This window comes from Chiloscyllium punctatum, chromosome 5 (genome assembly GCF_047496795.1).
Source record: "Chiloscyllium punctatum isolate Juve2018m chromosome 5, sChiPun1.3, whole genome shotgun sequence".
NCBI classification, from domain to species: domain Eukaryota; kingdom Metazoa; phylum Chordata; class Chondrichthyes; order Orectolobiformes; family Hemiscylliidae; genus Chiloscyllium; species Chiloscyllium punctatum.
Genome location: NC_092743.1, coordinates 49,388,717 through 49,415,883, shown reverse-complemented (window position 1 = coordinate 49,415,883; position 27,167 = coordinate 49,388,717). Strand labels below are relative to the sequence as shown.

Here is a 27,167-nt window from a genome sequence, read left to right as displayed (position 1 = left end):
AAGTGATGAAAGTGGATGGGGAGAACATTGGAGGCAAGGCCACTGGATGGTTTTCAGTTTCTGTTCAGCCCCACCCCCATTTCCTGATGCAGGATCCCTCCTTCAGCCTGACAATCAATGGCTGGCAAAACAACCTCATCATTCCCCCTTACATTGATGCGGGCAAACATGGCAAGATTTGGTGGGTGGTTTTAAAGAGGTACAGGAGCATTATGTTCAATTTCTGAGCCACCACTAAATTCTGCACACTCAGGAATAAGTGGCTTATTAATAAACCGAATAGACATCCTGTCACCAGGGGGTGGAGTTCACTCATCAGACACTTCCTGTCCCGAGCATAATTCAGGACAATTTTAGCAATGGGGAGAATTTAATACAGGTTTCTTCTGCCACCCCCACTATCATGCCCACTCCAGCTGGGTCCATTAAATTGTGTCCACTGAATAATGTGTATGTGAAGTGGATGCGAAAGAAAATAAAACTGGGTCAAGAATGAAACAAACAGACTATCAATTTTGTAGAAAAGAGACAATGGAGAAGAGACACAGGTAAAAAAGCAAAAAGGATTGTTAATTATGGCAACTGAGTTAAATACCTGTTTGATATTTTAGTTTCTTATGTTACTTCTGCCTCTTAATGAAAGAAAAAATGGATAGAAAACTAAAGTGCAGATGGTGCCCGATGTTATAATATGAAAGCAGTAGAAAATATCAGTTCAAACTCCTTCCTGAAAAACTGAGCTTGGACAAAATTGAATCTTTAAATCTTGAGATCTCAATAGTATCTAGGATTATAAACTTTTAACAATCAATCTTTTGTGCTATCTTGTTTCTCTGTTAAGACTGATATTTTTCTTGTTTACTACAGCAACTTGACACTTTCCTGGTGTTGAAGTAATAATATTCCATGCAGCAAGTGGAACATATAGGTGTTAACTTGAACAGCACTTGACAAATTAGTGAGTTCCTTGAAAATTCACTGTCATAGCATTTTAATTTACCTTTATTTATCACGATTATACTCAAAATGGAAGTTAATAGAGGCTGTGGTTGGAAATGAGAGAAATGTGACTTCTTTTAAAATTTCCTAATCACTGACAAGCACAATAATTTGTAGCTGGTAGAGTAAATTCATTGAAAAATGATATTATTTAAAATGAGAACTTTGTGCTAAAGAACAGAATGGAAACATCACAGAAAGAAAAATGTATAGGAATTCTTCATATACAAATTACTGGGAAAGTGATGGCTTAGTGTTATTGTCACTGGGTCAATGATCCAGACACCCCAATGATGTCCTGGGCACCTGGGACTGAATCTCAACATAGCAGATTAAAATGAGAGAATCCAGAATTAAAATGTCTAATGATGACCATGAAACTATTGCCCAGGAAATACCCACCTGGCTCACTCATGTCCTTTAAAGAAGGAAACTGCAGTCCTTACCTGGTCTGGCTGATATTTGACTCCAGATCCACAGCAATTTGTTGACTCTTAATCCCAACACTAAAATTGGGAGAGCTGTTGCACAGATTAGTCAAGCAATAGCCTAACATAGTAATACTCATGGAATCATATTTACAATGTCTGAGATATCACCATCACCATCCCTGTCCTACCAGCAAGACAGACCCAGTGAAATTGGCAGCACAATGGCTTATACTTGGGAGGTTACTGCCCTAGGAATCCTCAATATTGACTTCAGACACCATAAACTTTATAGCATCAGTTAAAAATGGACAAGGAAGCATTCTGCTGATTACCAAATACCTCCTTCCAGCTGATAAATCAATACGCCTCCATGTTGAAAACATTTAGAGGAAGCACTAAGTTGGCAGGGTGTAAACATGTACCCTGGGTAGGGTAAATCAATGTTCACCACCAATAGTGGCTCAGCAGCAGCACTACTACTCAGGTCCTGAAGGATATAACTGCTACACTGGGGTCTGCTTCAGGTGATAAGAGAACCAATAAGAGCGAAAAATGTACTTGACCTCATCTTCACTGATCTGCCTGCCAGATATGCATCTGTCCCTGACGGTACCAGTATGAGTGACCACTGTACCGTCCTGGCAGAGACAAAGTCCTTCACACTGTCAATATGTTTCATCATTTTGTGTAGCACTACCACTGTTGGTGATTTGCAACATACTGTTAGCTCCTGCAAATTGAAGTTGGACATCCCAATAATGTTGAATTTGGCAGCAGTAATGTTACAAAAGGCTAATGCTGTCTGTTGGAGAACCATTATTTGCACAATTTCCATGTGTCCTGTGTGAGCCATACAGCAGCAATTCATTATCTGTTACATCAATGTAATGATGGTCTGTGCTGAATGCAGTGAGAGACTGAGTGCTTGATGTAGTTCAGGGATAAGAGGCATTGCAGACACCCCCTTCGCAATGACAAAGACTTGTTACTCAGCCAGAATGGCACTTTCACTACACTACACAACATTACTGCTGCACAGCCTGAACCAAAGTATGGATGGATGATGGAAACATGCCCCTCGTTTTCAGCTGCAGCTTGTGGAGAGATGTCCTCAGCTCTCATCTGCAGGGCAGCCACCCTTAACTGTTCTGGCATCTATAAAACTCTCTGTTCCCATTTTAGGTCAATTCCACAGAGAGGCCTGGGCCCTGCCCTTGACATGGTGCTTGCAGGGGCTGTTCTTCGCAGAAGATAAAAATGGTGCAGAAGGGCCAGGGCCAACAGCTCACCCAGGAATAACAGCAGGTGGCCACAGAGACAAGGAGTACCCAGCTCAAGGGGAGGTCACAGCACAGGGCCCCTCAGTATGGTGGGTACGCAGAAGGCCCAGAGTTTTCCATCAGTTTCATGGGGATGAACGAGATACAATACCAATGCAGGTTTTGCCTGTCCTGGGACACTTTGATGGAGCTGTGCAAAAGTGAGAGGCCATCTTCTCCTGGTAGCTGTGAAGGCTACCATTGCTCTGAATTCCTATATGACTGGCTCCTTCCAAGGAGCAATAGTGATCTGTACGGGCTCAGTCATCCATTCGCAAATGTTTCAGGACAATGACCAATGAAGGGACCTGAGTTACAACCTTTTCACACAGAGGGTGGTTCATACGTGGAGTGAACTGCCAGAGGAAGTGATAGATGCAGGTACAGTTACAACATTTAAAATGCATTTGTACAAGTATATGAATAGAATTGGTTTAGAGGGCAATGAGTAAAACATAGACAAATGGGACTAGTTTTGGCTTGGGAAACCTGGTCGGCATGGATGAGTTGAACCGAAGGGTTTGTTTCCATGCTGTGTGACTGTTTATTCTATGCTTGTGCAAGATCACACTGATTCATTTGTTTCCAATGATGAGGTTGGTGCAGAAGTCCAGGAATAGGATTCAGGATCATAGCTGGGCCCCCCAGGTGTGAGATGCCATTGTGTGAGATAAGGTGGGGGGGAGGGGAAATGAGGAAGCTGGCGAAACCTACATTCATCCCGTGTGGTTGGAGGGTTCCTAGGCAGAAGATGAGGCGCTCTTTCTCCAGGCATTGTGTGGCCAGGGTCTGGTGATGGAGGAGGCCAAGGACCTGCATGTCATTGGCTGAGTGGGAGGGGGAGCGAAAGTGTTCAGCCAGGGGGAGGTTGGGTTGGTTGGTGCGGGTGTCCCAGAGGTGTTCCTTCAAATGTTCCGCAAGTAAGCGGTCTGTCTCCCCAATATAGAGGAGACCACATCGGGTGCAGCAGATACAGTAAATGATGTGTGTGTGGAGGTGCAGGTGAATTTGCGACGGATATAGAAGAATCCATTGGGGCCTTGGAGGGAGGTGAGGGGGGAGGTGTGGGCGCAAGTTTTGCACTTCTTGCGTTTGCAGGGGAAGGTGCCGGGAGTGGAGGTTGGGTTGGTGGGGGGTGTGGACCTGACGAGGGAATCGCGGAGGGAGTGGTCTCTCCAGAACGCTGATAGGGGTGGAGAGGGAAATATATTCCTGGTGGTGGGGTCTGTTTGGAGGTGGCGGAAATGACGGAGGATGATACGATGTATCCGGAGGTTGGTGGGGTGGAAGGTGAGGGCCAGTGGGGTTCTGTCCTGGTGGCGATTGGAGGGGCGGGGTTCAAGGGCAGAGGTGCAGGAAGTGGAGGAGATGCGGTGGAGAGCGTCGTCGACCACGTCGGAGGGGAAATCGCGGTCTTTGAAGAAGGAGGCCATTTGAGTTGTTCGGTAGTGGAATTGGTCCTCCTGGGAGCAGATGCGGCGGAGGCGGAGGAATTGGGAATATGGAATGGCGTTTTTACAGGGGGCAGGGTGGGAGGAGGTGTAATCTAGGTAGTTGTGGGAGTCGGTCGTTTTATAGCCCTCCGCTCCAACCCCAACCTCACCATCAAACCAGCAGATAAGGGAGGCGCAGTGGTAGTTTGGAGCACCGATCTTAACACCACTGAAGCTAGACACCAACTCGCGGACACCTCCTCCTACTGCCCCCTTGACCATGACCCCACCTCCCACCACCAAACCATCATCTCCCAGACCATCCATAACCTCATCACCTCAGGAGATCTCCCATCCACCGCCTCCAACCTCATAGTCCCACAACCCCTCACCGCCCGTTTCTACCTCCTACCCAAAATCCACAAACCCTGGCCTGGCCAACCCATTGTCTCAGCCTGCTCCTGCCCCACTGAACTCATCTCTGCATACCTCAACACTGTCCTGTACCCCTTAGTCCAAGAACTCCCCACCTACGTTCGGGACACCACCCACGCCCTCCACCACCTCCATGATTTTCGCTTCCCTGGCTCCCAACGCCTTATCTTCACCATGGACATCCAGTCCCTGTACACCTCCATCCCTCATCACGAAGGCCTCCAAGCTCTCTGCTTCTTCCTCTCCCGCCGACCCAACCAGTACCCTTCCACTGACACCCTCCTTCGACTGACTGAACTGGTACTCCCTCTTAACAACAACTCCTTCCAATCCTCCCACTTCCTCCAAACCAAAGGAGTAGCCATGGGCACCCGCATGGGCCCCAGCTATGCCTGCCTCTTCGTCGGATATGTGGAACACTCCATCTTCCACAGCTACTGGCACCACCCCCTACCTTTTCCTCCACTGCATCGATGATTGTATTGGTGCTATCTCGTGCTCCCACAAGGAAGTTGAACAGTTCATCCACTTTATTAAAATCTTCCACCCCAACCTCAAATTTATCTGGACCATCTCAGACTCCTCCCTCCCCTTCCTAGACCTCCTCATTTCTATCTCGGGCGACCGACTCAACACAGACATTTACTACAAACCGACCGACTCCCACAGCTACCTAGATTACACCTTCTCCCACCCTGCCCCCTGTAAAAACGTCATGCTATATTCTCAATTCCTCCGCCTCTGCCACATCTGCTCCCAGGAGGATCAATTCCACTACCGAACAACCCAAATGGCCTCCTTCTTCAAAGACCGCAATTTCCCCTCCGACGTGATCGACGATGCCCTCCACCGCATCTCCTCCACTTCCCGCACCTCCGCCCTTAAACCCCGCCCCTCCAATCGCCACCAGGACAGAACCCCACTGGTCCTCACCTTCCACCCCACCGACCTCCGGATACATCGTATCATCCTCCGTCATTTCCGCCACCTCCAAACAGACCCCACCACCAGGGATATATTTCCCTCTCCACCCCTATCTGCATTCAGGAGAGACCATTCACTCCGCAACTCCCTCGTCAGGTCCACACCCCCCACCAACCCAACCTCCACTCCCGGCACCTTCCCCTGCAACCGCAAGAAGTGCAAAACTTGCACCCACACCTCCCCCCTCACCTCCCTCCAAGGCCACAATTATTTGGAATATTCTTGTGTATCCTTCTATATCCATCGCAAGTTCATCTGCACCTCCACACACATCATTTATTGTATATGCTGCACCCGATGTGGTCTCCTCTACATTGGGGAGACAGGCCGCCTACTTGCGGAACGTTTCAGGGAACACCTCTGGGACACCCGCACTAACCAACCCAACCACCCCGTGGCTGAACACTTTAACTCCCCCTCCCACTCCGCCAAGAACATGCAGGTTCTTGGCCTCCTCCATCGCCAGACCCTGGCCACATGACGCCTCATCTTCCACCTAGGAACCCTCCAACCACACGGGATGAATGTAGGTTTCTCCAGCTTCCTCATTTCCCCTCCCCCCACCTTATCTCAGTCCTAACCCTTGGATTCAGCACCGCCTTCTTGACCTGCAATCTTCTTCCCGACCTCTCCGCCCCCCACCCCCTCTCCGGCCTATCAGCATCACCCTCACCTCCTTCCACCTACCGTGTTCCCAGTGCCCCTCCCCCAAACTCCCTTCCCCCTACCTTTTATCTAAGCCGGCTTGGCACACCAGCCTCATTCCTGAAGAAGGGCTTGTGCCCAAAACATCGATTCTCCTGCTCCTTGGATGCTGCCTGGCCTGCTGCGTTTTTCTGGCACCACGTCTTTCAACTCTGAAACACCGAGGAGTCCAGGATTAGGAAGATTTTCATTCAAATAATATCCAGGCAATCTGTTATCTGGAATATTCTTGTGTATCTGGTTCATATGAGGTCCAGAAAAATTACAGTGCTGGTTACCGGAGAACAAGGGCTACCCACTAGGACCTTGGCTCATGATTGTGCTGCTGAAGGTACGTTTCTGCTGCTTGGGCCAGTCTGGAGGGGTGGCAGGTACTTAGTGCAAGCCAGACGGAGTGTGCTACATCTGTGCTCTTTCCAATTGGAGCAGCTATTGAGGTAATGTGAAGAATGCTGAGGAACTGGCAGAATGGGAACCACCTTCAAAGGAGGAGGGTGAGGACATTAGGGTGGAGGAAGATGTCATCCATAACAGAAATCAATACATCAGGTACTAGAAGCCACAAAGAACTGCACTGACCGCCACTTCAAATAAATGAGAGCTGCGTTCAGAAGATTATCGTGAGCTATAAAATAGTCATTGATCATGAAGCCAAAATCTGACTGGCATTGTGAGGGTGAACTTCAGCATCTGTTGGTGTTATTTCATAGAATCATCAAAGAATCCCTACAGTATAGAAATAGGCCATTCAAGTCCACACTGACCCTCTGAAGAGCATCGCACCCAGACTCACCTCATCCCTGTAACCTTGCATTTCCCATGACTATTTAGACCTAACCTACACATCCCTGGACAATTTAGCATGTCCAATCTACCTACATGAACATCTTTGGACTGTGGGAAGAAACCCACGCAGACACAGGGAGAATGTGCAAACTCCACACAGACAGTCACCTGAGGCTGAAATTGAACCCAGGTCCCTGGCGCTGTGAGGTAACAGTGCTAACCACTGAGCCATCATGTTGCTTTTGTTTTTGTTTTTGTTTTTGTTGTCTGTAAATAAAAGCTCATATTTGGATTAGTCTAGTTGCTTCCATTTAAATGATGTTCTCCTACTGACAATGACATGACAAGTAGTGGGTAAACAGTGGACTGGGGGAGCAGGTGTTAAGATGGAATGTAGGTAAGAACAGGTAAACTGTATAGCAAGGTGGTTAAACTGCGTGCAAGGTGAGACAATGGGGTTTTACGTGTGAAAGAGTGTCAGCAATATGCCAGAGATGGTATGGATTCATGTCTAATGTGCTATACGATTACTGGCAAGGGACAATGTCAGATTGCGAATGCTTGTTCAGGTGCATGGCAGTCATTCATAAGCACAAGCACAAGCGCAAGCACAAAGAGTCTTTTGTCCAATAACCTGAGTGGTGAGTTGTTCTGGCACAAGGTAAGATAGGGCCAGGATCTGAACATGACATCATTGGGGTGGAGTAGCTTGTTAATGTGTTAAGTTTGGTTGGATACAGTGAAATAACTCTTCTAAGGCTCACGGCCAAAAACTCAATCCAACTCAGACTTAGCTAAAAAAATTGTAAGATTCAGCCTGTAGTTATGTTGCAGCCGATGCATCTCATAGTAAAGATTTGTCACTGCTGAACTACCACTCTGTTTCAATTTTGCACTTTCCAGACCAGTAATCTTATTTTTGACTTCATTACTCTTTCCACATTGATAGTCTCTTATATATTTTATGAATGATTTTGAAACAGATTATGAAGTGGCTTGTATACTGCAGGCTCATTACATGTCTGTTAAATGTCACTTCTCTCTTTGCTACACTTGTGTACTCGTGTTGTAATATAAAAGTATCACCAACCTTGTGTGATAAAATGAAGACCATCAGATTATACAATTCCACAAGACCAAAACAGGCTACTTATCCCAATAAGTCAGCACCAGTTATTTTCTCCTCAAGAGCCATTTAAACTACTCTCTACATATGTAATACTGAGGATTATTTTGAAGAAATTAGCTAATATTTATGATAATTTGTTATACAGAATATTTGATTTGCTAAAGCTTTTCACTTTGTCCTAATTGGAACAATTTGTAAGACTACCAATGTAAACGGAAAAAAAAATTGTTCTCTTTGAGAGGAGAATGCTGATTGGTTAGCAAGTGAATGCTAATTCAAAGAGGTGTTACCATGGAAAATGCAAAGTTACTGATGGCTGACAGTTAACTGCCAAGTTTAGTTTTCATTTTAAACCAGCCAAGTTAACCCTGACTGATCAAGGCAGTCTCTGAGAAAGGGATCAGAGATCAATGCTGTTGTTGAATTTGTTATAAAGATTGTTGATGCAGTACCAAAACTGAAAGCTTTACGCCACTTTACAGCTTTCTGAACTCAATATTTAGTCCAACAACTTCAGACCAAGAACTCTGTTTTGTTTTCACCTGTATCCACCATGCCTGGTTTCCTTGTTTTAAATTCTACTATTTAACACTTGCTCAGGATTTACCACACTTTTCCACAACCATTGACCACTCCCTTTCACTTTTGTTCTGTGACACCCGTGGTGGCTAATCTCCCCACCCTCTAATCTTCTCCTGGCCCTCCCCTCTGCTCCAATTTCATCTCATCATGTTTTTCTAGACTATAAATCCATCACATTTCCACCTCTCTCTTCAATTCTGAAGGAAAGTCATGCTGGACTTGAAACATTAATACTGTTTCTTTCCCCACAGACACTGCCAAATTTGCTCAGTCTCTCCAGAACTTTCTGTTTTTATTCTAAGTGAAACTAAACATGTAATTTTTTTTGTCTCTTTAAAAACAGTATAGTTCACTTTCAATATACCCTTCAATATTAAGAAAATATTGATATAAGAGATATTAAAATTTTTAACAAACCAACCAGGATGGTATCGTGATGACAGGTAAGTGTATAACATTGGATTTAATTGGAACTTTTCAATCCCTAGCACCTTCATAGTGCAAGTAAATAAATTTTGGTTGGGAAATAAACTGATTGCTTAAAGAAATTGTTATTCAGTGAGTATTATTTTAACAAGATTTTAAAGTATCCATTTGTCTCCCTAAACTGAAATGTCTTTATCGTTTTCAGTCCACCCTTTCAAAAGTTTGAAATGGACTATTCAGTCACGATGAGAGACCACAGAGATGCATAAATTTTCCATTGGTAGATAGTTTATTACGTTTATGAATTTTGTGTCATTGCCACATGATGGAAAACATCTTTCAGTGTCACTTTAAGCAAGAAATCATATGATTCCTGTACATTCATCAAACATACTTCAATTTGTGTCATCTGAAAGTCTTAGTTCATAATTCATCTAAATACACAATAGGTGGATTGTTCTGTGCTCCTGCAGCCTTGCCTACAAGAGTGCACTCCAATAATATCTGGACAAAGCAGCCTGTGAGATTGGCACCCCACTCTCCACTATCTTCAACATTTATTTGTTCCACCACCAATGGACTCTAGCAGCAGTGTTTACCATTTATAAGATGCACTGCAATAAGTTACCAAGGTACCTTTGACAATACTTTCTTTACCTGAAGAAAAGTGGGATGGCATGGTGGCTCAGTGGTTAGCACTACTGCCTCAGGGTCCCAGGTTTGATTCCAGCCTCAGGTGACTGTCTGTGTGGAATTTGCAGATTCTCCCCGTGTCTGCGTGGGTTTCCTCCCACAGTCCAAAGATATGCAGGACAGGTGAATTGGCCATGCTAACTTTTACATAGTGTAAGGTGCATTAGTCAGAGGGGAATGGGACTGGGCGGGTTACTCTTCGGAGGGTCAGTGTGGACTTGTTGGGCCGAAGGGCCTGTTTCCATACTGTAGCGAATCTAAAACCTATAAAATCACCTAGCAGGGCAAGAACAGCAGATGCATCAAAGTACCACCACCTTCAAATTTCCTTGCAGGTCACACACCAATCTTGACTTGAAATTAAATCACTATTCCTTTGCTCTCACTGCATCATGTTTCTTGAACTCCTTTTATAACAGCACAGTGAATGTAATTACCCCCAGTGGATTATAGTCATTCTTGTAGGCAGCTCATTACCACATTATCAAGGGTAGAGAAGGACAGGTAGTGATTCTTAACCTAACCAGCAGTACCCACATTCCATGAACAAGGAAACAAATGTGTATTCTCGAGAGCTTGGAAGCATTGAAATCCATTTTATCTCAGCTCTCCTAAACAATTGGCCAATTATATATCACAGGAGCAATGGGAAGCTGAACAGCATCATTGTCTTTGCAGATACTTCTTTTTTGTAACTCAAACATCTAAAGACAACATCAACAGAAAGACTAACTGCTATCTGTTATTATAGGCAGGGTCCAGTGAAACCAGAGATCTTGTCAATTAATTGGTCAGGCAAACGGTCCATTCGAAGGCTTCAAAGAACTAATAGTCTGTCTCCAAACAATACCAATTTCAGCATCTTAAACTCAGGTACTGTATTGCCAATCTCAAAAGTTTTTTTTTAAGTTGGCATGATAAAGCTTTCCCTCCAAATTATATTACAAATTTCTTTATATGTTTATTAATTTGTAGTTTAATCGTTAAGCATGTACTTATAGCAGTGACAGTAACATAATATTGATGCTAATATTAGTGTTATAAGCCATTCTAAAAATGGCAATACAGATTGTTTCTAATATTATGAATATGTTTTTAAATTACTTATGTATATCATGTTTGTTGGACATTAAATATGTTAGAGGATGACATTTTCTTTCTCTATATGTGAAGGAAGTGCCAATTAAATCTGTGTTTATCAGTAAAAAGAAATGATTTTTTTTCTTTGAAATGCTGCTGCAAGGATACTTTAAGCACAGACGCAAGCAGCAAACCCATAGATTGGAGTAGGCTGCATCTCAGGGCTCCTTGCTTGCACCTACTTGGATGCTTGCAGTATCCCTGTCTGGTCTTGTCTTTTTGCACTTTTCCCCATTCAGATATAGCTTAAAGATTGATAGTATTGCTGTATTGCCTTGCTGCCCAGTGCTGACATGAAGCCAGGTGATTTGTCATGGTTGTTAGCAGTTAGTTATCAAGAGGGAGGACACATTGCCATATCAACCTCATGCCTACAACATGTACTGCTGCATATGTGGCAAACACACTGCTTGTGCCTCAAGCAAACAGCCATGTTTCAAAGTGTTAGGGGAGTAATCCTCAGTGATGCCAACCAGCTGCAGAGAGGTGGCAGTGAAGTGCTTAGGAGCAGGTGCTCCAGACTCTAATCTAACTAAAATACACACTCAGGTGACAGTATCTGAGCTGTTGAAGGGTACAAGAGGCAGGGATCTATGGCTCCTTCCTCAAAGGTACTGCAGAAGATGTGGTCATGGTGAAACCCTCTGCCTGCTCAGACAGTGGACATGCCACTGGTACCTGCAAGGCATAAAAGCAACAGGGCTTTGCTGTTGTAGTGTTTGGGAACAGATTGACCTCATTGACTATGAGGTTGTTGATTGGGGTTGTTAACTGGGCCAATCAGGAAAGCTCTGGCTGACCGATATAACCAGGAGATTATTTCAAAATAAAACTACATTTTGCAAACTTAAAGAAATATATCACCAGGAGATTAGAATCTCAGTTGAGGACTGAATCCCAGCTGGCTGGCTACAACCAGTGTACAAAAAGAAATAACCAGGAGATCAGAATCTGCTCAGTTGAGGACTGACTCTGAGCTGGCTGGCCACATAGCCAGTGTACTGTTGTGAGGAGGAAGAAAAAGGTTCCCTTGGCTTGGGAGATGTTTGCCTTCCAAAAAAAATGAGAATTTCCTTAGTTGAGGACTGAATCCCAGCTGGCTGGCTCCAGCCTGTGTACAAAATAAAACAGGATTTAGAATCACCTTAAAAAAGTATAACCAGGAAATTATAAACTCTTCAGTTCAGGCATCTGACTCTGAGCTATGTGGCCACAGCCAATCTACTGCTCGCACATAAATAAAGGGTGACTTGGTGACTGAATCCCAGCCATGATGTAGTTACTTCAATTACGACAAAAGATAACAGGATGTACCTGAAGAACGTTCTCTTGGTACAGTCATTCTGGGTAAGCATTTCTGGCATCATGCCTTTATTAGGGAAGCTGGACTCATTTGATCCTGCTTTTGAAGACTGTAGTATGTGAAAAGCATGGGCTCAGTATGTGAAAAGAATGCAATATTTTGTGTGGGCAAATTACAATGGGGCAGATGAAAAACAAAGAGTAATCCTTCTGACTGCTTGCAGACCTGCAGCAATTTTGGTTATAAAGGGCTTAACTTTCCCAGAGACACCAGACATTAAAATCTTCTAAGGGTTGATGGAGCTGTTTAAGGAATATTATGACCCCAAACCTCCTCTAATTCTGAGATGCTATAAGTTTTATTCAGCTGTTAGAGAACTGGGAGAATCCGTATTGGGATTTTTGACGGGGTTGAAATGACTGGCAGAGACATGTGATTTTGGATTAACACTGAATGAGATGCTGAGAGACCAATTCGTATGTGGGATTAATGATGAAACCATACAGAAGAGCCTCCTAGCTGAAGCCCAACTGCACTTCAAACAGCAACTACAACTGGCTTTATCATTAGGAAATGTGGCAAGTGGAACCATACTTGCAAGTGGGAGCTACAGGGCATCCCAATGGGAATGAACTCCCTCACCTCTCCAATTGATCTTGGGAACACCACTTGAGTGCAGGCAATCACAAAGCCTCAAGCAGGGCATATCCTGAGCAGGGATACCCGAAGCCAGCCCACAGCAGAACCCCACACGAAGCCAAACTTCAGCCAAGTGAGTAAAAAGTTCTTCAGGATCTGGGCCAGCAAGCCATTGTAGTTGCTGCCAGTACGCGGACTGATGACAGCAGAGGAATCCTACAAGCCCTGACTTGAGTAAGAAAATTCATAGGCCAGTACCTAGGAGAGTGCACACCCTGGAAAGTCCCCCTACATATGGGTTAGAACAATTAATTTGCTTAGTCACATCCAAATCGGAACTGATTACAATTAATGTTCAGTTAAATGATCGTCCAGTTCCCATGGAGGTCAAAACTGGAGCAGCTGTATCTGTGGTTGCAGAATTGTTTTTTAACACAATTTGCTCAGGACTCCAACCCTTAAGTTTGCACAAAACCTCAGCCAGACTGAGAACACACACTGGAGAACCGATGCAGATTAAAGGCACTAAATTTATTCTGGTCTCCGATGAGAAGCAGATGGTTCAGTTACCACTGATGGCAGTAAAACGCTTGGGCCTAAGCCTTTTGAGGCAGAATTTGTTGAGAAGGATTCACCTGGATTGGCTTGACACTTCTCGATTAGTTGGCTGTCTGTGAAGTCCTAGTGAAATAACCAGGAGAACAGTGATTTTTGGAAATTTCAGGACTATGTCAGGAAGGGCTTGGATCTATCAAAGAAACCAAAGCCACTTTATATGGCCAGGTGCCATTTGCCTTGCAGGGAAAAGTAGAGGCGGAAATCAGGCTGGAGAGCGAAGGAATCATGAAACTAGTGCGGTTTGTAGAATGGGCAACACCGGTTGTACCAATTGTGAAGGCTGATGGCTCACTAGGCCTTTGTGGGGAATTTAAGCAAATGGTAAACCACTTCTTGCAGCTGGATAAATGTCTGATCCCTCACATGGAGGACTTGTGCATAAAGTTGGTGGGGCCCGATCCTTTACAACACTGACCATGAGCCATGCCGACCTGCAATTTTGACAAGATGAGGAGTCCCAGAAATACGCTGCAATTAATACCCATTTGGGGTTATATCAATCTACAAGATTGCCATTTGGGGTATCATCAAAGGACCATGGAGAACATTTTGAAGGGGCTACCCCAGGTTGCCTTTTATTTGGATGATGTACTGACAAGAAAGACCATTAAAGAGCACTAGGAGTCCTCGACATAGTGTTTAAACGTTTCTCCCAGGCAGGCATATGCCTTAGAAGGGAAAAATGTGTGTTCCAGACAGCCCGAGTGACTTACCTGGGTTACAGTCAACAAAACCAAGTTATACCCATTGGAAGAGAAAATGTGGGCAATCAAAGGAGCCCCTGTTTCCGCATCTGTACAGGAGGTTACTTCTTTCCTTGGGTTAGTGAATTATTATGGAAAATTCATACATAACCTGGCCTCCATTTTGGCACCCTTACACCTGCTATTGTAAAAGGGTCAGCTTTGGAAAAGGTCACATAGCCAAGAAGCAGTTAGGGAAGTGAAAAAGCAGATCATCTACTGTGTTGGCCCACTATGGCTTGAAGCGAAAGATTGTGCTCACATGCGATGCCTTCCCATACGGTATTGGGGTAAGGTTGACTCACTGGTGGCCCAATGGAAAAGAACACCTAATAGTGTATGCTTCCCAGACTTTAGTTGATGCTGAATATAAACATGACCAGATAGAGAAAGAAGATTTGACGGTCATCTTTACTGTGAGGAAGTTCCACCAGTACCTTTACAGACAGGATTTTATCATCATAACATATCACAAACCCTTAGTAGGGCTACTAAAGAGACACAAGATGGTGTCACCCATAGCTTCCTGTAAAATTCAGGGTTGGTCCCTTATTCTCAGTAGACACAAATACAAGTTAGAACACCATCCAGGAAGTCAAGTGGCTAATACAGATGCCTTGAGCCACCTCCGACTAGCAGATACTCCACTGGCTGTACCTGATCCCCCAGAACAGCCAGAGGCCTGTCAGAAACTGTAGGTTCTCCCTATCTGTCTGGTGTTGAGCAAACCTCAGAGTCCAAGATGGCTGCTGCCTCTATACCAATACTGCTGGAAGGATAGGAGGAAACTCTCCGAACATGCTCCAAGAGGTAGGCTATGGTCTGGTACACACCATCCTTGTCAGAGTCCACATCAGAGGAACCAGACTTGGGGCAAAAACACCGCAGGAAAAGCTACAAGCCAAAGACCAAGCCTATATCTCAGGACTTAAACGGGGAGGGATATAGTGATTGGAACCAAGTTGACCTTGTTAACTGTGAGCTTGTTGATTGCCCTGGCTGACCAATATAACCAGGAGGTTAGAATTTCCTCCATTCAGGGCACTGACTCTGAGCTGGCTGGCCACAACCAGTATATTGTGCACAAGTAAATAAAGGGTGACTTGGTGACAGGATACTGACCTTGCTGCAGTTACTTCAGCTGCCAAGGGTTATTACATGTGACAGGTGAATATAATGGGCTTTTTCATCTGTGCAAAGAAAAAAATATCAATTCCAGATATTTCTAACTGGAGGTTAGCTAATGCTTTTCAGTATTACCACTCTTTAATGATAAACCTCTTCTAATACAAAGGATATTGTATTATCATTCTAGGAACTGGTCTCTCACACATGCTGATTTTAAAATCACTGCTTCAGAAAGACTGTTAAGTATTAAATCTCCTTATACATATAGACAAAAACAATAAAGTGCCAGTAGTTCAAAATACCAACCCACAAATAAATTATTTAAATAGATAAAAATCACATACCTTACATTCATTATGAGAACTAAATATTCAGGGTGCATGATGTTTCACAAGGACAGGCCATAGTAGAAAGGTACTGGAGTTACTTTGTTCGTACGTAAAGGGCATGTCTTTTTATTTCTCTGGATTTTTTATCATAGACTGAAATGGGAAAAGGATTGTTTTAAATACAAATATTGCTGAAGGATTACTGCAATGTTTAAAAGTAAATAACCCTTGACTCATTGGCGGGACCATTTACATGTTTGAGCAATAGTTAAAGTGTAGTTTGCAGACGAGCAAGGGCTGAGGGCTGTGTACAAATGAAAGGTCAGCTGGTAGCAAGTTATTCTGGGATGGGAGCTAACCAGCTATAATCAAAAAAAGATGTTAAGGGTAGTATCAAACTGAAAGAAAAAATACATACAAGATGGCAAAATATTAGTAGTAAGCCAGAGAAATTGGAGCATGTTAATAACCAGCAACAGATAAGCAAACAAAAAAAAGGACAAAATAAACTGTCAAGGTAAATTAGCAAGTAACATAAAATAGGCAGTGGGACTTCTTTGAATAAAACAAAAAGCAAGAGAGCGGTCAAGGGTTATGGGGAAAAAGTATAAAAGTAGAGTTGAGGATTATTAGATCAGCCATGAACGTATTGAATGGTGGAGCAGATATGATGGGCGAACGTCATACTTCTGTTCCTACACCTTATGGTATTATTAAGGTCCAGGCAGTGGTGAGCACTTTCACCTCTTCTGCCACATGATTGAATGAGAAGGGTGTGCTGTACAGTCTAAATGCATAATCAATGGGTTTGGTAGCAGAAACTTGTTTGAGAAAAATCACTGTGAGCCATGATGGGAAACTCGCCATAAAACTGCCAAAACGTAACCCCTAGACTAAAAAATATTCAACACATTGATTTAAAATTTCCACTTTAGGTTTTCTCTAGCGCAAGCCATCATCTTGTTGGATTGACTGAGCAGCAGAACCACTTCATTTCCTGTTTGGTCCACCACTGCGGTCAGTTAGCTAGTTTACAGTGCAGAGGAGCACAACAGAATGGGTTCAAATCCTGCACCAGCTGAAGTTACCATGAAGGATGCTCCTTTAAATCTCTCACCTCACCTGAGATGTGGTGACCCACATTTAAATCACCACCAGGTATCTCTCTTTAATGGGAGAGTAGCCCTCTCCTGGTCATCAGATGCAGCCTGATCTGCAGGGCTTATCCAGCACCACACTCTTGACTATGTTCTGGTTGGACTGTCATGACTTTATTCAGACTACGTGGCAAGTTTGATGCCATGGATATTGGCTTCTGAAATGTATATTAACAAAGGGTACCATTGCAATTGGAATGCCTTCTGGTCAGTTGAAGAAGTTAGAATTAGGACTGGTTGGTTCCCAACAACTTTACTGCCAACCCAGCTAGTGTACAGGATAAGTTAAAACCATCTTATATTTTAACAATGTGGCTAGATATGTAATTCCTCATTAGATTTTAATGCTTTACACTGTGCTGCTGTCAGATCTGAAATCAAGGAATATGTAAAATCCAGTGGAAGGCCTTCCCACTGCCTATCTTCCCAACACAACTTGCATAGCATTTTATGAGGGTACATGAGATGCTTCAGCTGGCCCACCCAATCCTTACCTAATAGAGGCCTTATGTGGCCAGTTAACAAACTCCTCAGGGCGTCACTCTATTGTCAGCTGTATTTTACTGTGCTGGGGAAAGGCTTAGCTATGGAGGATGCAGGGCAGTCTTGGCTACATGATTTGTTGTGAAAGGAGAGGACCTCCTCTGTAGGCCCCCTAAGGATAACACAAGTCCCTGCCCCCTCCAAGCTGAAACACATTAACAGATATTAGGATCGACAATCAAAGGCTTGGCAGTGAGATGTCAGGGAAGTTCTTTAACCAAGAAAAGGCAGAATTGCTTGGGGTATGAGGGTCTGGTCACCAATAATGGAGTGATAGAAATTGTAATATATTACAGAAGCTAAAATAGGAGCAGCATAGATAATTTTCTGGATAAACTAATTAAATGTCAAAACAAAACATTTTTGTCTGCTATTTGATTGGTGCCTGAAATTTTCAGTAACAATGTGAACGTGTGGCAAACTTACATATTTGACAGCAATATTATGGCATGTAAGGCTGGAGTAGATCCCAGAGATAGAGAGGAAATTGCTTTCTTGTCCAGTCAGGCTGTTTGTCGAAGCAGAAGTGCCACAATATTGTATGTTGGTCATGAGCCTGTATAGCTTTGCTATTGTGACAACAGCAGAAATGGTCTTATGGTCTTATAATCTCCAAAATGAAAAATTGTGTGATTACAACTTACTAAATTTGCACATATCATTTTAAATGTACATTGATTTATTTTCTCTTCCTTTGATTCCTGAAGCCATCCATGCAGATGAGGACTTCCAGTGGATGACCCAGATAAACAGGCTTCAGAAGCTAATTGACCGCCTGGAGAAAAAGGTATACATTTACTTAGACTGTCGGCAGTTAATGACAGGGCAACTTTGAAACAGCAAATATACAACTCATTATTTTAAAGCCAGAGAAAAGCAAAATTCTGATCACATTTGTCAATTATATTTATCAGCGTTTTTCTGTGAGAAAGCAGAGAGAAGAATTGATTAATTATGTGTTATGTACAGAATGCATTTTCTGTGCATACAACATTTACTTCTTGCCATACTGTCACATTATTTTCATGCTTATTATTTATTCTATTTACTATTGTATGGTTCACCTTTCCCAACATTTTTAAATTTCAAATTTTTTGCAAAAATGTTTCCAACTATTTGAACTTCTTGCCAGTGAATTGAGTGATGTCAAATTTCATAACAAATTTATTTTTAGATGATTACATAACATGCAAATTTATCAATTAAAATTTGTTCATTTAGGAAAGCCCAAAAGCTAACCAGGTAGACTAATTAAATGTCAATTTATTTTTTGTCTGCCATTTTATTGGTATCTGAAATTTTCGGTAGCAATGTGAACTTGTGGCAAAGTTACATATTGGGCAGTGATATAATGAAAATTACTTGTGAGTGTGTGCCCTACATTAAAATTTCAGCTTCAGAATCTCATTTTATGTGAAAAAGCTAACCTCCATCTTGGTATTTCTTCCGAAGACAGTTAAAGGAGATTACTAACCTCGTGAGTGCAGTCTCAATTCTTCAGGATGTATCAGTAGATTTCTTTTAGATGAGACTATTTGATTTCTCCTTCAGCTCATGATAATAATGGAGTTAGTTTGTTTATTCAAGTACTTTATAGCAAGCAAAGTCAGATTCTTAAACCTCAAATGGAATATATAGAGACTCATCAGCTGACATTATTTTTTAAATTTTAACTTCAAACAACAACTGCATTTAGCAAATCACGTCAATTATATTGTTGCTGGAAAATAAAGATAATTGTATTCTAAAAATTACTCAGGTAGAATATGAAGTCATATTATTAGATTGCTCCTTGAGTGTAATGCTGATCAGGTGAATTATTTACCTGGATTGCATCAAACTTTTTTGAGTCTTGTTGCATTGATTATCCAGCCAATGGAGAATATTCCATCACACTCCTGGCTTGTGCCCTATAAGTGGTAGAGAGGCTTTAGGTTGGCATGCATTGCTCTCCTGACTGAGTAATTACAAATGGAGCAGTCAAAAGTTGGCACTGCTGAGGAACAAGTCTTGGATCTCAGCTGATTGGCCTTAAACAACCATAATGCTCATTTTAGTGCTAGGCACAGCTCCAGTCAATGGATCTTCACTGTTAACTCACAGCAGGAATTCAACTTGAGCTAGTCTTCAATAAAGCTGTAGTAAGATCCAGAGCCAAGTGGGTCTGACAGAACCCACTGAGTCTCCTTGATAACAATAACAAAAGTGCTGCAAATTCCAGAAGGCCTACCAACACCTGTGAAGAGAGAAGCAGCAGTTAATGTTTTTGGTCAAAGATCTTTTGTCAGAACTTGTAAAAGTCAGAAATAAAGGGCTGGATTTTTCATGGAATGATAATCACAGTCAGGTTGCTCCTTAGCTCTTACCTTTTTCACATTACGAAAGAGCTTCATATTTCTGACAGGAGATTCCAGTAATGGCTCCTTCAGCAATAAGGAGTGTGCCTTAAATCAAACAGGTTTCTTAGTGCAGGATATTTGGGAGGAAGTGGAGTAACTCCCCTTTTTCATGGAAGCAGTTGTTGTATTCTGTGAATTAAATACCCAGAAGTATAGGCAGCCATGTCAATAGCTCATATGAGAGGAAAGGTATGCAACAGGTGTGAAATTAGGGTTCCATGGAGGCAGGGTTCCAGATAAGTGATGGAGCGCTGAAAGGTTGGGGTCTGGAGGAAGTGCAGTTGGGTGGGGCATTACTTTCTTAGGAGTTGGACTAGACTTTTAACTGTCTAACTTTTCTTGGGCAACTATTAACTGCAGCAGAATATTTCCAATTCTCTGATTTAAATAGATACTTTCAAAGGGAAATTGCCCATCAGAATCTTCAGTTTCCCAGGCAATCCTCTCAGAGTCTGCTATCTTGGGGATACCTCAGAATTGTGATATGCAATTCCCAAATATGCTGCAGGAATGGCTACCTGGTCAATATTTCAATAACAAAACATGTTAAGATTAATATTCCAATAAAGTTGTTTGCCTCACTTTTATTAGCTATTTACAATTCAATACTGCATGGCAGGTTTTCCTAAAAACTGCAACCTCCAGGTACCACTAGCACAGATGCTATATTATCAATAGCTGTTGTTGTGTAAGAACTTCAATAGAGTCAAGGGTCAGAGGTGAGTGTAATGGCCATCATTAAAAAGATGGTGCTAGGGAAGCTGAAGGGTCTAAAGGTGGATAAATCATTCAGACTTGATGGGCTAAACCCCAGAGTTCTGAAGGAGATAGCTGAGGTGATTGTGGAGGCATTGGTAATGATCTTTCAGGAATCAGTGGAGTCAGGGAGGGTCTCAGGGCTGGAAAATGGCTAATGTAACACTCCTGTTTAAGAAAGGAGGGAAACAGAAGATAGGAATCTATAGACTGGTTAGCATGCCTTTGTTCTTTGGTAGTATGTTAAGAGTCCATTATAAAGGATGAGATTGCAGAATACTTGGAAGTGTATGGTAAAACAGAGGCAAGCCAGCACTTCTTCATCAAGGGGAGGTTATTTTTAACAAATGTGTTAGAAATCTTTGAGGAGGTAATGAGCAATTTAGACAAAGGAAAGCCAGTGGACAAGATCTATTTGGATTTCCAGAAGGGCTTTGACAATGTGCCGCCAAGAGTCTGCTAAATAAGATCAGGTGTTTGAGTCAAGGTACTCACATGGATAGAAGATTGGCTGATTGACAGAAGGCAGAAAATATGGATAAAGGGGACAAATTTAAGATGGCAGCAGATGACTAGTGGAGTTCCGCAGAGGTCAGTGTTTGGGCCACAACTATTCATTTTATATGTTAATGATCTGAACAAAGGACTTAAAGACTTGGGTGCTCAGTTTGCAGATAACACATAGGTGGAGGAAAATTTAGTGTTGAGGTGGGAGGGTGCAGAAGGACTTGGACAGGTTGGGGGAGTGGGCATGGAGATGGTTGATAGAAAACAAGAGGGGAGATTGTGAGATTTTGCACTTTCGTAGGAAGAATAGAGACATAGATTGTTTTCTAAATGGGGAAAGGCTTTGGAAATCTGAAGCACAAAAGATTAACATATAGGTTCAATTGGCAGTTAGGAAGACAAAAGCAATGTTAGAAATTACTTTGAAAGGTCTAGAATACAAGAAGAAGGATGCATCACTGGGTCAGACAGTATTTGAGAAATTGTTACTAGTTTTAGGCCCCAAATCTAAGGAAGGATGTGCTGGAGGGAGTCCAGAGGAGGTTTAGAAGAATAACCCGGAGAATAAAGAGCTTGACATATGAGCAGCAGTTGAGCTTTCTGGGTCTGTACCCAATCAAGTTTACAAGGATGATGGGGGAGAGATCTGATTTAAATTTACACTGAGAAGTCTGAAGAAAGTGAGCATTGAAAAGATATTTCCACCAGTAGGGGATACTAGGACCTGAGGACACAGTGAAGAGACAATCCTTTAGAAATGAGATCAGAATGAATTTCTACATCTGTGGAATTCATTGCCGCTGAAGGCTGTGGAGGCCATGTTATTGATTGTACTTTAGACGGAGGCAGATAGATTATTGATTAGTAATGGGATGAAGGGTTACAGGGAGAACGCAGAAGAATGGGGAGGAGTAACATATCAGCCATGATGGAGTGGTGATGCAGACTTGATAGGATGAATGGCCTAATTCTGCTCCTATACCTTATGGTCTTATGAACCATGCAGCTCTGCAAATTTACAAGAGTTTGTTTGTAACTGAATTGTTGTGGGCCTATTAGATAAATCAGACTGTGAACTTTTTCAGTCAAAAGAAAATCTAACTCGAAAAGAAGAGTCCATATACCAATGGGTGCAGTGTCTAGAAAACATTCAAGAAAAATTTGACAGAAAAAGTTTCATTTAAGGCAAAAAGTTCTACAGAACATGCTGACTACTTAAAGCTTAATAACCCATCTGACAACAGGAGATAGACTTCCAATCTGAACAATGTCCTAAATAATCTAATACTGCAGTATCTTGTCATTGATGGGGGTCCAAAATTCCAAGTCAGTAAGGACAAAACTGTCCAACCTTTCACCAATAATGCAAAATATTGTGGCAAAAGAAGTCACTTCTTAGTGATGTGCTTCAGTCGGATGACCACACCAAGCAACAGATCAAGTAATTCAAACCCAAACAAATGCTTTGAAACAGAAACATGAAGAGGATGTCACTCCGGCAAGGGAACAATTCTTTATATGAAGAAAAACAATGCGTGGATGGGCTATTTTATTTCTCCCAAAGCAAATTAACAATGGAATCCAACACTAATAAGGGAGCAGAAGATGTATAAGCATTTCATAATTTTCTTACACTCCAGCAGTTACATTCTTACAAGTTCCTTCAGCCAGATCGATTGAATCTCTAATTTGATGGAAACCAGTAGAGGAAAATGCATGATCACCAACTCTCCCTCCAGTGGTTCTATACTTTGTCACAGCCTTTCCTGATCTAAATATTAAAATAAATGGAACAAGTCAAAGACTTGGGGAGGACAGGACCGGTAAAGAAAATTGTACTAAGTAGTAAACAGTTGCATATGTACTTAAATAAATCAATGTTTATGATAAGTGTAAAAAGCTTGAGAAGGGATATTTTTGTCAGGACTTCAAGACCCTGGAGCAACCTTATGAGGATGACACAGAGCTGCATTTTAATGAGTATAAGTGCCATAGGGTGGGGAGAGTTAGAAGAAAATAGAAAGAACTGACAAACTGCAATACTTTATATCTAGAAATAAAGTTCTGAGAATGCAAAGACAAGAACACAAGTAGATGGATTAGACCTTACCTAATGTAATTATAATTTGGAGCCAGTATATCTCGAGCAGTCATATGTAGCAGTATATGGTATTAATGTAAAGGGAAAAGTCTAAACCCGAAGGCAGTCCTTAATGTTTTCTTCTCCTTGACCAGTCTATCAAGAACCTAAACTCATAATGCTGCATCAAATCACACAAAAATCACACAAAAGAGTTGTGAAGGTCACAGTAGCCCTTAAACATCATACAAGAGGATGATTACAGGCTACCACTACCCTGAGTAGTATCAATAACTGACCAGCTGCATAAATATATTTAAAGAAAATTAAAGTTATATTGTTTTCTACACCAACTTGGTATAGAAAACAATGCATCTTTAATTTTCTTTAAATCTAATTATGCAGCTGATCAGCCATTGAAGTATAACCACTATTGTGACCTTGACAACTTCCCTGTGAACCCTTAACCACAACATGGCATCACACTGCAATTTTGCTCAGAAAATATGCTAGAGGATGTTTTGAACAGGGTTTGGTTTGAAAAGAACTCGAGAATGTCTCACCCTGATGAGAGGTTCAGAGACCAGAAATAGAATTGAGGGGCAACTTGAGTTGACATGGAAGTGTGTTTGACGGCTTAGTAGCTGTAGAAACAGAAATTGGGAGGCAAGTCAAATGAATTTTAGTTTCCATAAATCTTTTCCTGCTGTAGGAGGAAAAAGAAACTGTCATTGAGTTTTCAGCTCCATCTCAGTATTTCATTATATCTCAGCAGAACTAGAACTCACACTCAGAAGCCTGGAACTATCAGTGATTTTTGTGGCAGTGACCTATGGGTAACATTGAAGGCTGTTGGTAGAGGAGGGAGATCCTCAATCAACTGATGCATTGCCATTCTGTTTAAATCTCCATTCACAACTATCTATGTGACTGGATCATCTCAGGGCATTCTATCTTTGATTCCTCCTCCTCTCCAACTTCCTGCTTCTCTAATAAGCTGTCTCTTTCTAGAATATTATGATCCACAAGACCACGCTACACTGGAAGGCCATGATTTCAACAATAAAACAGATCAATTGCAACCCTAGGAGGTACATTTTGAAGAGTATCACCCAGAGTGTTCAGGCACTGGAAATGCATTTTTTTGAATCTAGGTAGCCTCCTCAAAGTTAACTTAAGGTAAAGGTGATATTGATTGTACTGACTTTGTGCCTTTGGCTGAGGTTCTCAGAGGGGTGGGTAGCCATCTCCTTGTTCTCAAAGATGGCTTTGTTTGAAAGAGCTCAGGCCAGCAGAGTACACAGGTGAAGGAAGCTTTTGTTATGGTCACAGATCAATTGAAAATTATGGGGGTGGCAAATTGCTGAATGTCTTGAGGACTACATGGTGTAGTTGATAAAGCCTTACATTTGTCTGGGAAATCCGACAATGGTTGTGAAACCTATTTCCCTCTGAAATTGCCAGACCTCCTCTGTCATGAAATGAATGTACTGCCCAGCTTTGGCAAAGAGAGCATCAGTGACTGTGAGGCACAATTGTGTGCAACTATTTGCAAGATGTTACCGACATCCGTCCCTGAGTTTCAGGAGGAGGCAGAAGCAGCACAATGTTTCACGTTTCAATGATTTTGATAGCCACTGGCAGGGCAATACAATGCGTGGTGTGAGGTGTGAGACCATACAGTGTGAAGGCACAGATGTCTGTGATGCCATTTCTTCAACCTCCCCTATTGTCACCCACCCTGACAAAGATGGGTGACACCAGGAACAGTGCAGGAAAATCTGTATATCAGCCAGAACTGGTGTTCACAGCCCATTCTGCCTTTTCGTAGACTTCTGAGGGGTACTTTTCCTTTGTGCTCTTTTGTGAACTCTGTGAATGATTCTGACTTAGGATAGGCTTTGGATGTAGTCATTTGACTTACCAGAAGACATTAGACAAATTAAAACTTGGTCCAACCACTGGGTAACCCCACAATGCACACCCCCAAATCAAACATCCCCATTTGCACAATCAAACTAACTGACTATCTCCCCAACTCTGCACTACCTCTGACCTGACTAACTCTTACCCCTTCCAACAGACCCAACTAACTCCTGACTGCCTCACTGTCTCCAATCAGACCTTATTCTTGACATGATTATCTGTCAACCACTTGTCCATATCCACCCCCTCCCCCACAAAGCATACACGACTAACCTGCTAACCCCAGACCATCCAACTGCACTTTGGCCTGAATACTTCCTGACCACATCCTCTTAACTATCACTCCCAACAAACAGACTGGTTACTTCCACAAACTGAAACAAAGGTACTTGACCAACCAAATATGTCTCAGATAAGCCAAAGATAGGTGCCCTTTGCTCAGGAACCTAAGTACCAATATCACAAGAGATCAGATTTTATATTCCCTGTTATCAAGGTGCCAAGGTGACGAAGTGTACATTTGTCACATATTCATATCTTTTCATGGGTCCATTTATTTGTATGGCTATCTTTGTTCTGCAGGACTTGAAGCTGGAACCACTGGAAGAAGAAATACTGGAGGGAAATGCCAAATCTGTAAGTCAGTCTTATGAATATACATATGAACCCACAGATCCCCAAGGGTAGCAGGGTATTTAAAAAAAAGGTGGTTAAGATGGCATATGGGACACTTGCCTTTATTAACTGAGGCAGAGAATGCAAGAGAAAGGAACTGTAAAGAAACCCAGGTTTCGATTAGAAGTGGAGATAATATGCAGTTCTGGTAACCAATTATAGAAAGGATGTGATTGTACTGGAGACAATGCAGAGGAGATTTCCCATGTACTGCCTGTGCTGGAGAGATTGAGCTCTGAGAAAAGACTGGTATGTTGGAATTACATTCCTTGTCAAGAGACCTGACAAAGTTTATGGAACTATGAGGGACATAGATAGCATAGACAGGAAAATATGTTTCCCTTTAGTAGATGAGTTAAAAACCAGGGGGCAGAGATTTAAAGTAAGAGTTAAAAGACTAAGAGGAGAAACATTTTCACCCAGAGGGTGATAGAAGTCTGGAATTCACTGCCTGAAAGGGTGTTTGAGGCAGAACTTCTTGCAACATTTAAGCAGTCTTTAGAAATTCACTTGTATTCCATAGCCTCCAAGATTATTGACCAAGAACTGGAAAATGGGATTAGTGCAGTCAGATCTTTGTTGACCAGAATAGATATGATAACCCTCTGTGCTATAAACATCTATAAATCTAGGAAACTTAGGAGTGGAATAAGGCCATTTGGCTCCTTGACCCTACCCTGCTATTCAATTACATCATAAATGATCTGTTCATATTTAGAATTCTATATTACCATCTATTCCTGTTAACCTTTGATTTAGTTTCCGAACAAAATCATATCGACCTTCACCTTTAAAATATACAATGATGCTGCCTCCATCACCTTCTGAAGCAGAGTTTCAAAGTCTGACAACCCTTGAAAGAAAAATAATCTCCTCATCTCTGTCTTAAAAGGAGAGCCACAGACCATAGGTTGTAGGAGCAGAAGTAGCCCATTTCATCTGTTGGGTCTGCTCCATCAATCAGTGAGATCTTTTAATCTTCAACTCTATATTCAGATACATTCAACACTCTCCCTATGGTCCTTTGTTCCCTTACTGATTTAAAAACTACCATTTCAGCTGTGAATATACTCAGTGACCAAGCTTCCACAACTCTTTGCAGTAAAGACTCTTTTAAATGTATTCTGGCAGCTTGTTGTACAACTGTGTTCCTTAGGAGCAGAAATTTTGACTACTTTTTGGATGGATTTTTGTTCTTTTTAGACTCGGAGTGAAGGTGAGTGGAAAAGCAGGGAGGGACATCTGTTCATGGTTGGGTTATTGTATGAAATTCATTCTTCTGAGTTTATTATTCGTGAGTAA

General features: G+C 42.2%; 1 protein-coding gene across 1 annotated transcript in view; it reads left to right on the top strand.

Annotated features, from left to right (window-relative positions):
• Nucleotides 1–27,167, top strand: part of necab1 (N-terminal EF-hand calcium binding protein 1) — a 159,061-nt gene that overhangs the window by 112,038 nt on the left and 19,856 nt on the right. Inside the window, exons 7-9 of the mRNA XM_072570269.1 lie at nucleotides 10,674–10,795; nucleotides 18,230–18,309; nucleotides 25,773–25,826. Of these exons, the coding sequence (XP_072426370.1) occupies nucleotides 10,674–10,795; nucleotides 18,230–18,309; nucleotides 25,773–25,826 (256 nt within the window). The remainder of the gene's footprint in view (nucleotides 1–10,673; nucleotides 10,796–18,229; nucleotides 18,310–25,772; nucleotides 25,827–27,167) is intronic.